General features: G+C 42.7%; 1 protein-coding gene across 1 annotated transcript; it reads right to left on the minus strand.

Annotated features, from left to right (window-relative positions):
• Positions 1 to 1,806: 1,806 nt before the first annotated feature.
• LOC125531070 (vesicle-associated protein 4-1) lies at positions 1,807 to 4,004 on the minus strand. Its single transcript, XM_048695477.2, has 7 exons — positions 3,598 to 4,004; positions 3,193 to 3,263; positions 2,914 to 2,995; positions 2,709 to 2,827; positions 2,525 to 2,602; positions 2,295 to 2,414; positions 1,807 to 2,179 (listed from the first exon to the last, which is right to left on the minus strand). The coding sequence occupies exons 1-7, from the start codon at positions 3,755 to 3,757 to the stop codon at positions 2,120 to 2,122; spliced, it is 690 nt and encodes a 229-aa protein (XP_048551434.1). The 5' UTR covers positions 3,758 to 4,004; the 3' UTR covers positions 1,807 to 2,119.
• Positions 4,005 to 13,566: the final 9,562 nt, after the last annotated feature.

Raw genomic sequence — 13,566 nt, forward strand, 5'->3', positions numbered from 1 at the left:
TTATGTTTGCTGCTAGCAAAACTTCTACTGGCTCTGCATGTTTCGGGCGTCGACCTGCCCTTTTCCAAGTTCTGGTTAAGTGGGTGGTTTGTTGACTGGAGTAGTAGAAAGATGTAGAAAAGTTAAGAGTGTTGTTTTGCAGTTGACGAATCCGGAGTGTTCCAGTCTATAAAGGTTTACGCTCTTGAGTTGTTCCAGTTCAAATATCCCCTTCGAAAACCCTGCTATCTGCCAAGGAGGTTTGGGTGGTTCTCATTATTTATTCACTGTTTAGTTGGTATATGGAACACAACCAACCGTTGGTGGATAAACAATTCCCCCGAATAAAGGGCAAACTGAATAGACGCAGTCCATAAGTTAAGGACCGCAATATCTGGTGAATGTTCACTGGGAAGGGTTGGTATTTGCAAACGTTTTAGATGACGAGTTTAGTTGTATGGGGTTGGCAGTCAGAAACATTGGGTTGGCAGCCAGAAACGTATGGCAATTTTTGGGAATGTTCACCGGAAAGGTTAGTATTTGTAAACGTTTTAGATGATAAGTTTAGTTGTATGGGGTTGGCAATCACAAACATATTGCAGTTTTTGAGAAGAGAAATTTTACAACAAAAAACGGCAGGATTTGCCATCTCGTATCATACCAGGTAAAGTTGCCAAAAAAAAAGTAGCTTGTCATCCCCCTCCTAGCTGACGTTTGTCAGTTATCATTAACATAAATTAATAATAACAAAATTCGATCAATTCCCTCAAGCAGAATGCAAGCTTCACAGTTTTGCTGAAGATGCAAAGGACCTCAAGCGAAGGAAAAAATTGCTGCAATGTTGAATTGATGCAGTCCATAGTTGACAGAATTTCGGGCACAGTAAATATTAGTTTAACATGCTAAATAGATCAGGTGAGAGGTACAACCGCTGAATTTCAGCTTCACACCTCAAATGAAAAGTCAAAGCTCCTTTTGCACCTATGTTGTCTCTGTCTTATTGTTTGATTTCTCCATTGAATAATCCATTTTGACAGCAACTCAAGACTAAAGAATGGAAAAGGTAAACACTTGCTAGCTGAAAATTCCTAGAATTCAAGGAAAGAACGTTCCAATTGAACCATGCTTGGGAGAAAAGTATGATCTTGAGACAGTCCAAAAGACCACCACCCTCCACATATAATAAAGGTCACGCCAAATGGAAATACGCACATTCCCTAGAATATTACACCGTTGCCTCTCTGAAAATGACACCGCCCGGAAATGTATATGTGAGTACAAGTGGCAGAAGCTTCTCACAAGTTGCACCCATTCAGCTTTAAAAGTCAAGGGTCTATCTGGCCATGAAGTGGAAATAGACTTAAAAAAAACGCCCTTCATGAATTCCAAGAAAGCAACAGGTTGTTCTGAGCCACAAAGGGCTGAATAATGCTCCATCATTATCAGCTTCCCTGGTTGGCCGGTTAGGTTAGGTATAGGTGTATTTGTACCTAATTCTTCCAGCTCAACAGTTATATTAGTAGTACAGATCATATCAGCAAAGGAACAAGAACAATTATATCAGTACAGGTCAGGTGGACAAATAAAAAGAGAAGAACCAGATGCTGAGCCCACAACGTTTCATGTCCTGGAAGACCTGTCAGTTAGACAACTCGAAAGTGCTCAATAGTACGACATGAAAGATATCATTATTAGCAAGGCCACTGTATCTACTATTTTGTTGGGGAAAACATATACTATTAGAGAAAGATTCCCCGGATGATTGGCACTGAGCTGACAAAAAGTATGGCCACAATGTTAGCTGCCTAAACATGTTGATCCAGGAAATAGTGTAACATGAGCAGAGAACTTCCATTAAACACCTTGAAGAGTGATTTTTCTGATAAAATTACATTTGGTATTGATTGGAACCAGCACTGACTGAAACAGCGGTGGGAAATGTAACACAATCACACATCTAAATCTAGAACACCACGTACAAGATTTATCCCAGAGGATATTATTATCAAGCACTGACTGGCTATCTACATATAGGGCCGAGGAAGAAGCTAAATCTTAATTACACAAAGCCTCATCTTAGTTCGCGAGAGCTAAAACCATGGACAGGAACCGGTGTTTTGCAGAGTTTTTGGCACCGTGTTTATACCGAATCAACCTCTTCAACCTGCTGACGAGCAAGATATCTCTCTCTTCGTTCCTTCTGAAATAGGAAAAATGGAGAATGTGATCACATGGTGCACAGACGCATCTCGGCTCTCGGGCATTAGTAAAAGACTGGACTATTGTCATTAAAAACACTCGAGCACTGATCTTACCCATTCATCGATCACAAGCCCTTCACCAACGATAGGGGGACTGGTGTCTTCTGGAGGCTTCTTGCGTGCCTCAAGAGCTGCTTCAGCTTCAGCGAGCTGACGCTTGAGTCTGTCCAGTTGCTTCAAGGAAGAAATTGCCACAAATGTGTAAGGTGAATTTGCTGCTCCCCAGAATTGTGTTGTACTCAGAGCGAAAGCAAGAGAAAAGATGGGGCTCTGATGTCACTTACTGCGCTAGGACGCTCAGCATCCAAGAAAATAACCCGCAGAATTTGTTCAACTGCAACCTGATCTTTCTGCTCATCGAACTGTGACATACGAGTATATAGGTAAAACTTAGAGAGAGAAAAAAAATGAAACTACAACAATAAGACTTTAGGCGATTGGACGGTCTCAAGGGGCAAAAGAACATACCAATTCTGGAACATACTCCACAGGCCCTTTAACTTTCAGGCTAACAATCTTGAACTTGACCTTGCACTTCTGATCTAAAGGCTTCTCGTTGTTCTCAGGATGCTCCACAAACTTGAACACTGGAATTGAATGGTTGAACAATGAAAAAAGAGGGGAATAAAAACAAAGAAATGCACATCAAAGGTTGAAATCTGCTTTGCATTACCTGTAGCTATGATGGTTTCTCCTGGAGCAAGTATGCCGCCGGGAGGCCTCATGAAGCAGCTCTTTGGTGCTGTTGTTTGGAACTAAAAAACAGATAGGACATGCGTTCCATTAGTACCACACCTTATTATTGTTACATCAAACCGACCTAGTAACAAGGAAAATTTGTAAAACCACTAGCATTCAAGGTCAAGTTATGGGATTTAATTCATTGAAGGACTTAATTAATTTATTCCCTAATTTAATGAAGATAGCAGGGGAGGGAGAGAAGTGTTGTTACCTTGAACGCCACATGGGACTTGCTGATGTTCTTGATCTTCACCGCGCTCCGGACTTGCTTGCCAGGCTCATCTGCGCGATTAAAAGGTATAAGGTACTTAATTCATGCAAATTTGAGCCTTTATTTTTCAAACATGGCCATCTATTAATCGATTATTAAGCTGCCAAATTTCTTTGCCAAATCAGAAATTTCACATCATGAAGCAGGGCAACTCCAAAGATTTACGAGCCAAGAACAATCAAATAAAGAACCCAATTCAATACAATCCAATCCAAACTTAGCAGGAGAGATGGTTCAAAGCGAGAAGTCTTGGGCGGACTAACAGCTCGGCAGGAAAGTAGAAGCCGCCGTCAAGAAGCAGGGGAGGGAGAAGAAGAGTAAGAAGGTTTGATGGCGCATACGTACATGGGAAGTAGAGCTTTGATGGCGGGTCAAGCCGCAGCCGCCGCCTGGTAGGCAGCAGCGACCGTATCGCCGCGGCACCAGACGACCCGCCCGACCCCTCCGCGCCTCCTCCCTCTGCCAGAGGCGGCGGTGGGCCGGACGCGGTCCCCCACAGAGGCATGTGTCACAGCTCCCGCCGCGTCGTCGCCCCCCTCTTGCTGCTGGTCGTGCCCCTCCGCCGCGGCGCGGAGCCCCCTGCAGCACCAGCACCAGCAGAGGATCGTCGCTCGTCGTCGGAAGCCGTCGAGCGTGTGATGGTGCGGTGCGCCTTGGTTGGAGTGGTTGGGCGGCGAGTGGAGGTCGAGGAAGAAGAAGAAGAATATTATTGGGGCGGGGTGGACGAGAGGAGAGCTGCAGTCAAGTGCGTTCTGAGAGGGGTGTTCTTATGGTGGATAGACGGCGGTGGGGTCACCTGGGCAGGTTCTGCTACTAGTGCACTTTAACCCTCCTTCCCCTCCACCCTGATTGGTGATGATTGTCAATGGTGACTGGCTGGCTGGCTATTAGCATTAGCGATTTTTAAGTGGGTGCCATAGTAGTTAAAAGAGAAAAATGCAACCCCAGTCACTTAGACTAGTCACAATGAGAGTAACTTAACTAGTAACATCACACATTTCAATACAAGATTGCTTGTGTGGCAGCTAATTAATAAGGAGAGGGGTTCGTGGTAACTTAGGTAGTTACTGTAATATCACACATTTCAAGGCATAATGAGTCTATAGCCTAATAAATGAAATCTTTCATGATACCACTCATATGTTACTATCCACTATGGAGGTAGTAACACAGACTAGTAACATCGGCAAGTTACTACTCTATATTACTCCCCACCGTGAGCAGTTTTAACTTGTGTCGTGTGCCCACTTTTAGTCAACGCACCCAAGAATACATCCATTACGGCCACTAAATACGACAAGACGTGGTTATACTGTCATTGTTGAGCGTGTTGAGCTTCTACGCGCCATTATTGACCACGTGTTGACCAGTCACCGCGCCAGCTGGCAAGAAGCCGCCGTCTGCGTGTTGTTTTTTGCAAAACCCCCTGGCGTCGTTGAAAATGGATCAAATCCCCTTGCATGTCCGTCTTCGGTCACACCGAAGCAGGGAGCGGCACATGGGAGAAGAAGGCGAACGTCGCTGCCACCGGCTCATTGCCGAGGGAGAGGCGTCAAGGGGGTCGAGATGCATGGTTCGTCAACCCCTGTTCGTCCGGGGGTGCATAGGCGTGGAGGCAATGGCCCCTGCTCGTCGCCCTGACAGTGCGCCGCCCCAAACTACAGTAAGCCCCAATCTTTTTCGTCAAGCCTTGGATTCTTGGGTTGTTAATCTGCAATATTTCGCTTCAGCATCGAATATCTTGGGTTAGTTTGATAGGGTTGCCCCATTTGAGTAGAGATTTCGCTAGGGTTTTCCGCATGATTTGGGGGTTTCAGAGTAGGTTTTTAGCTATACAAAGGAGGTACCTTGTAGTTGATTCTGATGCATTTGTACATGTTTTAGTCGACAATATTTTGTTTGGGGTCATCCATTTTGGGGTAGTTAGATAGGGTTGACCGCATTGGAGTGTTGATTTCGCTAGGGTTTTGTACGTGATTTGGGAGTTTCGGAGTAGGGTGTTAGCTTTGTAAAGGAAGTGCATTTTAGTTGATTCCAATGCATATGGACATGTTTTATTCTTAGAAGGTGCATGGAGAAAAATTATTCAGTTCAACCATGGTGGATTGATAACCCACAAGTATAGGGGATCGTTTGTAGCCTTTTTCGATAAATAAGAATGTCGAACCTAACGAGGAGCTAAAGGTAGAACAAATATTCCCTCAATCTCTATCGACCACTGATACAACTCTACGCACACTTGACGTTTGCTTTACCTAAAACAAGTATGAAACTATTTTGCAAGAATAAAAATACGAGTACCTTGCGAGAATAAAATTATGAATAAATTGCAAGGTAATAAAAGTAGATAGCTTTTGTCAACAAGAAAGTCATTTGTCCCTAGGCAATCGATAACAAGTACCGGTAATCATTCTTGTAATTTTACATGAGGGAGAGGCATGAGCTAACATACTTTCTCTACTTGGATCATATGAACTTATGATTGGACCCCTAGCAAGCATCCGCAACTACTAAAAATCATTAAGGTCATGAAACCCAACCATAGCATTAAGTATCAAGTCCCCTTTACTCCCATACGCCATAACCCACTTATCCACGTCTAGGTTGTTGTCACTCCGCAACACTGACAATAAGCAAACCATGAACATATTGCAACACCCTATAGCGGGGACCCCTCACGTTTGCATGACACGAAGGGCACCTTAGGACAGCACCATAAATAAAATATACAATCATACCAACCAAGATCACGATTAACCCACAAGACAAAACTGATCTACTCAAACATTATAGGATAACCATAGATCATTGGTAAATAATATATGGAGTTGAGCACCATGTTTAAGTAGAGATTACAGCGGGGAGAAGGGGTGTTACACCGCTGCATAGAGGGGGAGAAAGTTGGTGTTGACGGTAGCAATATTGTTGATGTAGATTGTCGTCACGATCCTTGCCCCGGCGACACTCTAGCGCCACCGGGAGAGAGTGGGAGAGAGCCCTCCTTCTTCTTCTTCCTTGGCCTCCCCCCCTAGATGGGAGGAGAGTTCCCCCTCTGGTCCATGGCCTCCATGGAGGCGGAGGGGCGGGAGCCCCTCCGAGATTGGATCTCCCTCTCTGTTCTCTTCTGTTTCGCGTTCCCTGGATCTGGCCGAAAATCGTTTCTTATATTCCAGGAGATCTGTAACTCCGATTGCGCTGAGATTTTAACATGATTTTTTCCGGATATAAGCTTCCTTGCGCCCGAAGTAGAGCTCCAACTGATATACAAGGTGAGCACAACCCACCACCGCGCGCCTGGCCCCTGGGGCGCGCCCTGGTGTCTCTTGGTCACCGTGGGCCTCCGTTTGCGTTGATTTCAAGCCCCAAAAATCACATATATTCCAAAATAATTCTCCGGAAATTTTTATCGCGTTTGGACTTCATTTGATATGGATTTTCCGCGAAACAAAAAACATGCAAAAAAATAGGAACTGACATCGGGCCCTGGATCAATAGATTAGTCCAATAAATCATATAAAATGATGCCAAAAATATGTAAAAGTTGTATAATATTGGCATGAAACAATAAAAAATTATAGATACGACGGATACATATCATGGATATTTCCTTGGACGTGGTAGCAACCGTTTGTTATGTCAATCCTCATGTTGTGTGGTATGATGAACTAAATGATGTGACATTGTCTCTAATTATGGTTGAACACTTAGTTGAGGAGATTGGGTGGGAGATGGCAGGCGGATTAAAGGTATATTATTTGATTCCTATTTTGTTAATCAAGCAGAACGGTTTGAGAGAAATCAGAGGTGATGGAGACACTAATTAGATACTGACATTTCTGTCTCTTGGTCACAACTCATTCAGTCTTTTATATGGACCATTACGATAGCTTGGATGCTAACCTTATGAAGAATGATGTGGTGAATTTCCCAATAACCCACCTGCCTCCAGTGTTCAGTCCTACAAAGACTAGGAACAATGAGCCAGAAAGTAGTGAAGCAGCACATGTACAACCAGAGAATGCTAGATATGAAAATGAAGATGCAGATCATGTAGATGAACGTGTAAATGAAGATGCAGTGCATGCATATCATCCTATTCCTATACAGATGATTTACCTAGAGATTCCAACGGGTGATGTTAGTAATTATGTGCTTGCAAAGAGGAACTGCTTTATTGGCAATCATGAAGATGCAAATATGGTAGAGCCAGAGACCATTGTCATACAACCATCACAACCAGAGAAATTCACAAGAATGTTAGTAAGCAAGAAGCAGTGAGCAACAGAACAAGAAGACATCAATTCTTCATATGAAATGGGAGCAGAAGATGCAACTGTTGACAGTGATTCAGATGATTCGGACTTTGATCCTGGTGCCACGGTAGACAGTGACTATGACATTGGTGATGGTGATGATGATCTATGTGCAGACAATGTGGATATGGATGAACATGAGGACGGAAAGGATAAAGGGAAGCAGGGAGTTCAAGCTACTAAAAAGGGAAAGGGTACACACAAAGGAAAGGGAAAAGGCTGGAGATGAAGGAAAATAGGAGCAATAGTATGAACTATATGAGTCTGAAGGTGACGATTTGTTGCCAGCAAATTCAGATGATGAAGAAGTGTACATGAAGTTCAAGGCTTTTAGGGTAGAGGACCTACATTGTCCTAAGTTCCATGTTGGCCAAGTTTTCCAAGTAGTTGAATTGCTGAGGAAAGCCATCAAAGAATACTATTGCAAGAATAGAGTTGATGTCAAGTTGCTATGAATGATAGGAAAATATTAAAGGCCAAATGTGATGATGATTGTACTTGGTACATACGGGCCTCATATGATTGCAGAACCAAGTGCTCCATGATCAAGGAGCATGTCAATGAACACACATGCGCAAAGAAGTGAAAGATCAAGGATTTCACTGCTCCATTCATTGCATAGAAGTACCTGAAGAGCTTTAGAGCTACTCAGGATATGAACTTGAGAAACTTCCCAAGGGTTGTGCAAAAGGAGTGGCATATGACAGCAACAAGGACCAAGTTGCAGAGGGCTGGGAGGCTAGCTATGAAGATCATCCATGGTGATGAGGAAGGGCAATACAAAATGATTTGGGACTATGGCAATGAGCTAAGAAGTAGTAGCCGAGGTTGCTCCTTCTTTGTAGCACTTGATGAAGAAGCAAGGTTCAACAAATCCTACATCTTCTTAGACGCCTGCAAAAGAGGGTTCCTTCAGGATGCATGCCTGTAATCTTTATTGATGGCTGTCATATTAATAAAAGGTATAGAGGACAGTTGCTGAGTGATGTGAGTATAGATCCAAATGGTTGTATTTTCCCAATTGCAATAGTTGTTGTTGAAGTGGAGGACAAGCCCAATTGTGTTGGTTCCTTGGGGGACTAAAACATTATCTGGGCATTATCAACACTGCACCATGGTCAATTATATCTAACAAACAAAAGGCATAAACTAAAAATTGTGGAATTCAATTCAGGACTGTTGTGATAGGTTAGGTTATGAGATTATTATTGCATTGTTGTACCTTTGCAGGGACTAATCAATGTGTGGACGAGATCTTTCTAGAATCAGAACATAGGTTCTGTGTGAGATACATGTGATAGAATTTTCAGCAGCTACACAAAGGTAATGCATTGAAGAATCAGTTGTGGAAGATTGCAAGAAGCAACACATCAACTAAGTATGAGCAACACATGAATGAGATGAAGGATCGAGGTATTTATGCATACAAATGGTTGCATGAACTGGAACCACATACATGGGTGAGAGATTTTCAAAGTGATCTACCTAAGTGTGATATACTACTAAACAACAACTGTGAGGTCTTCAACAAGTAAGAGCAAAACCCTAACTATGATATCCTACATACATCTTACTTAGATGTACTAACTGTATTATGATATTTGTTTCCATGGATACATTCTAGAGGCAAGAGAGCTTCCTATGCTATCAATGATTAAAAGTATCAAAGGTCAATGGATGACAAGGCACTGCACCAAAGAAATAGAAGTTGAATAAATGACAGGACACGTCTGCCCCAAGATCAAGAAAAAGGTGGAGAAGATGATTGAATGGGCAAGTACATGCTATGTGGATGGGGCAGGAGATGGAATATGTCTCGGGATGGAGACATTGCAAGAGATTACATTGTAGTTGCAAGAGATGGGAGAAGAGTGAGATCCCATGTGTGCATGCTATTGAAGGAAATATGCCCTAGAGGCAATAATAAAGTTGTTATTTATATTTCCTCATGATAAATATTTATTATTCATGCTAGAATTGTATTAATCGGAAACTTAGTACATGTGTGAATACATAGACAAAACAGAGTGTCCCTAGTATGCCTCTACTTGAATAGCTCGTTAATCAAAGATGGTTAAGTTTCCTGGCTATAGACATGTGTTGTCATTTGATGAACGGGATCACATCATTAGAGAATGATGTGATGGACAAGACCCATCCGTTAGCTTAGCATAAATGACTGTTTAGTTTTATTGCTATTGCTTTCATCATGACTTATACATGTTCCTCTGACTATGAGATTATGCAACTCCCGAATACCGGAGGAACACCTTATGTGCTATCAAACATCACAACGTAACTGGGTGATTATAAAGATGCTCTACAGGTGTCTCCGATGGTGTTTGTTGAGTTGGCATAGATCGAGATTAGGATTTGTCACTCCGTGTATCAGAGAGGTATCTCTGGGCCCTCTCGGTAATGCACATCACTATAAGCCTTGCAAGCAATGTAACTAATGAGTTAGTTACGAGATGTAGCATTACAGAACAAGTAAAGAGACTTGCCGGTAACTAGATTGAACTAGGTATTGAGATACCGACAATCGAATCTCGGGCAAGTAACATACCGATGACAAAGGGAACAACATATGTTGTTATGCGGTTTGACCGATAAAGATCTTCGTAGAATATGTAGGAACCAATATGAGCATCCAGGTTTCGCTATTGGTTATTGACCGGAGATGAGTCTCGGTCATGTATACATAGTTGTCGAACCCGTAGGGTCCGCACGCTTAACGTTCGATGACGGTCGGTATTATGAGTTTATGTGTTTTGATGTACCGAAGGTAGTTCGGAGTCCCGGATGTGATCACGGACATGACGAGGAGTCTTGAAATGGTCGAGAGATAAATATGATATATTGGACGGCTATATTCGGACACCAGAAGTGTTCCGGGTGGTTTCGGATAAAAGCGAAGTGCCGGAGGGTTATCGAAACCCCTCGGGGAACTAATGGGCCTAGATGGGCCTTAGTGGAGAGACATAGGGGTGGCCATGGCAGGCCACGCGCCCCTCCCCCTTGAGTCCGAATTGGACTAGGAGGGGGGCAGCGCCCCCCTTTTTCCTTCCCCTCTCCCACTCCTTCCTTCCCCTCCTAGTAGGACTAGGAAAGAATAAATCCTACTCCTACTAGGATGATGATTCCTCCCCTCCTTGGGCGCCCCAAGGGCCGGCCAGCCTCCCCCTTGCTCCTTTATATACGAGGGCAAGGGGCACCCTAGAACACATAAGTTGACATTGTTTAGCCGTGTGCGGTGCCCCCGTCCACCATAATCCACCTCGGTCATATCGTTGCAGTGCTTAGGCGAAGCCCTGCGCATGTAGCTTCATCATCACCATCATCACGCCATTGTGCTGACAAAACTCTCCCTCGACACTTAGTTGGATCTAGAGTTCGCGGGACATCACCGAGCTGAACGTGTGCAGATCGCGGAGGTGCCGTACCTTTGGTGCTAGGATCGGTCGGATCGTGGAGACGTACGACTACATCAACTGCGTTGTCATAACGCTTCCGCTTACGGTCTACGAGGGTACGTGGACAACACTCTTCCCCTCTCGTTTCTATGCATCACCTAGATTGATCTTGCGTGTGCGTAGGAATTTTTTTGAAATTACTGCGTTCCCCAACAGCTATAGCATGTGCAAGACATGAAAGAGTTGATCCTCTACAGCTGGTACATCAGTGCTACTCTATGGAGACGTTCAAGAAGGCCTACAACAACACGAAACAGAGCAATTAAAATGAGATTTAAGGGGCAGAGCAGTCTGACAGCTGTTCAGGGGTCAGCTTTGGGATTTGCCCGATTGACCCCTACTAGATATATCCATGCAAAGAAGAAATAGTGTGGGAGAATATGAATGGCCCCCCTTCAGCCGCCAATGTACTAGAAACATGATACAGCAATGGATGCAAGAAGCTGTCTAGACATGGTATGATCATGCACTACAACTAATGTGGTGAGCCAGATCACAGTAGGAAAGGTTTCCCTGATGGTCGTACCCTAGGAGCTACCTTGTCCTCATCAGTACACATCTCATTGTCTGGGATTGGCACCCCGGATAATACGACTCTTACTGAAATTAAATTTATCGACTTCATGCTCTATACCGATTTATTGAAAATCCACAACGAACTCTTCATTTCACTTCATTGCTTCATGACTTGATCACCAATGAATGAATAACACTCTCTTAAGAGAGACAATAAATTGTTCAATTGAATTACATGATTAAAGACTTGATCATAAGCCCAACCATGACCTTTTTTGAGTTTCACCAAAGAACTACATTTTAGTCATTTCTTATTCTTCACATGAACATCATCTTCAGCATATTTGGTTTACTCACTGAACTAAACCTTAATGCCTCAACTTCTCTTCACTTACTTTTTCTTGATAATAATATATTCATCCATTGATCTCACTGATCTTCCATCTTGCATCAACTATATATGAAATATTTCTTCATATATAATTTCATGAAATCATTGGTCCATAAGAATTACCATCCATAATCAATACTCAATACATATTTCTTATCTTCATGGCTTTCATCCTTGAATCCATCCAATATTTTTCAAGCATTACCTATAAATTCATTCATATACATCTCAATGGAAACATTAGTCCACTGGGATTGTCATTAATTACCAAAACCTCATTGGGTCTACATGCATTTTCAAGGACGTTGTATCAGGTTGATGAACTACACTTTCTTGGTTGAATTCAACCTTCAAGATTGAAAATCCATGATCCAATATTTGTTTGTTGGACCGAACAACATTTGTTTGTGTGCATCCCCGTTATGAAGACATTGCTCAGAAACTAAAGATGGCTTTTGAAGGGACTTCGTACCAGCCTTTAGGTTTGGACTCACCATTATTTGTTAATAGTTACCTTGATGCATCTTCGTGAGTAATATATTTATTGTACTCACTTGCTTGTTCTAGCATCTTTGTATCATCTGCTTGTGATAGTTTTAGCCTTGTAGAGGAGTTACTAAAACCATAGTTTTTCTTGGAAAAATTGTCGAGGAGTTGGGCAAGTGGCAAATTTTCTCAGTTTCTTCTAGTTTTGGTCGATTGTTACATCATTGTGTGGAAAATCATGGATATACCTAGTTGAACCTAACACAACTACACTCATGGGACTGCACGACCTATAAATAAGCTTGTGCCAACGAAGATGTTGAAGTGATCAAGAGCGACACACCCATGTCAGAATCACCTCTCGTGCATGTGTTTCCAACCAGCACTAAGTCATTTGGGCGTGTATGTGCACCTTTAGACAAATAGATCAATCGGCTAGCTTGCATCACTAGGAGTCGGAGGTGATTATTGCGATATGGACTTAGAGAGACCAAGGATCTTGCATTTCTCTTTTTTTACTTGTTCAGATATTACAAAAATATCATCATTTTAGAGATACCAGAGTTTGTCAAACGACAATATATATTGATGCCAAACATATTACAATAGTTTGAACTGTGGGTTTTTTAAAAGCCACAATGTTCTTCTAAGATGGCTAAATAATTTGCATCCAAACGCGACCTTAGTTGTTTGGCAACATGGTTGTGGGAGCGGTTATGAGTTGATGAATGGTCTAAAATGCCCCTAATTACTGAGATAATTGTAATTTGTTGATTCTTAGTTATCTCTAAACATCTCCTTCAAATTTAGACATGCACACAAGGCATGGATGATTAAGGGAGGTGGCTGTCCAACTGAGTGGTATGTGGTGGATGTTAGGTTTCATGAGAAGGCTCGGGGCATTGGCGGAGCAAGAGGCGAAGGAAGCAACGTTCACAACGGCAAGCATGTCGTAAATCACACAAAATGCAAAGGGTAGTGTAGGTGTTGGCACTGGCTTTGCCTATGATGTACTTTGCTTGATACTTCAGCCATTACACAAATAGCCACTTTAGGATGTGTGGAATGGTAGTAGGTCCAGTTTATTTATTTGGTCAAGCTTCGCGGAGCCTTGCTTGAGTGCATCATCATCTAG

Source organism: Triticum urartu, chromosome 7A (genome assembly GCF_056163025.1).
Source record: "Triticum urartu cultivar PI428250 chromosome 7A, HENAU_Tu73, whole genome shotgun sequence".
Taxonomy (NCBI): domain Eukaryota; kingdom Viridiplantae; phylum Streptophyta; class Magnoliopsida; order Poales; family Poaceae; genus Triticum; species Triticum urartu.

Excerpts from the sequence above, each read along its gene's own strand:
- LOC125531070 (XM_048695477.2), bottom strand. The coding sequence starts at position 3,757 with ATGCCTCTGTGGGGGACCGCGTCCGGCCCACCGCCGCCTCTGGCAGAG. Across the intron at positions 3,264-3,597 it reads ATCAAAGCTCTACTTCCCAT|ATGAGCCTGGCAAGCAAGTC; the intron begins GTACGTATGCGC and ends TTAATCGCGCAG. Across the intron at positions 2,996-3,192 it reads AGTCCCATGTGGCGTTCAAG|TTCCAAACAACAGCACCAAA; the intron begins GTAACAACACTT and ends TCTGTTTTTTAG.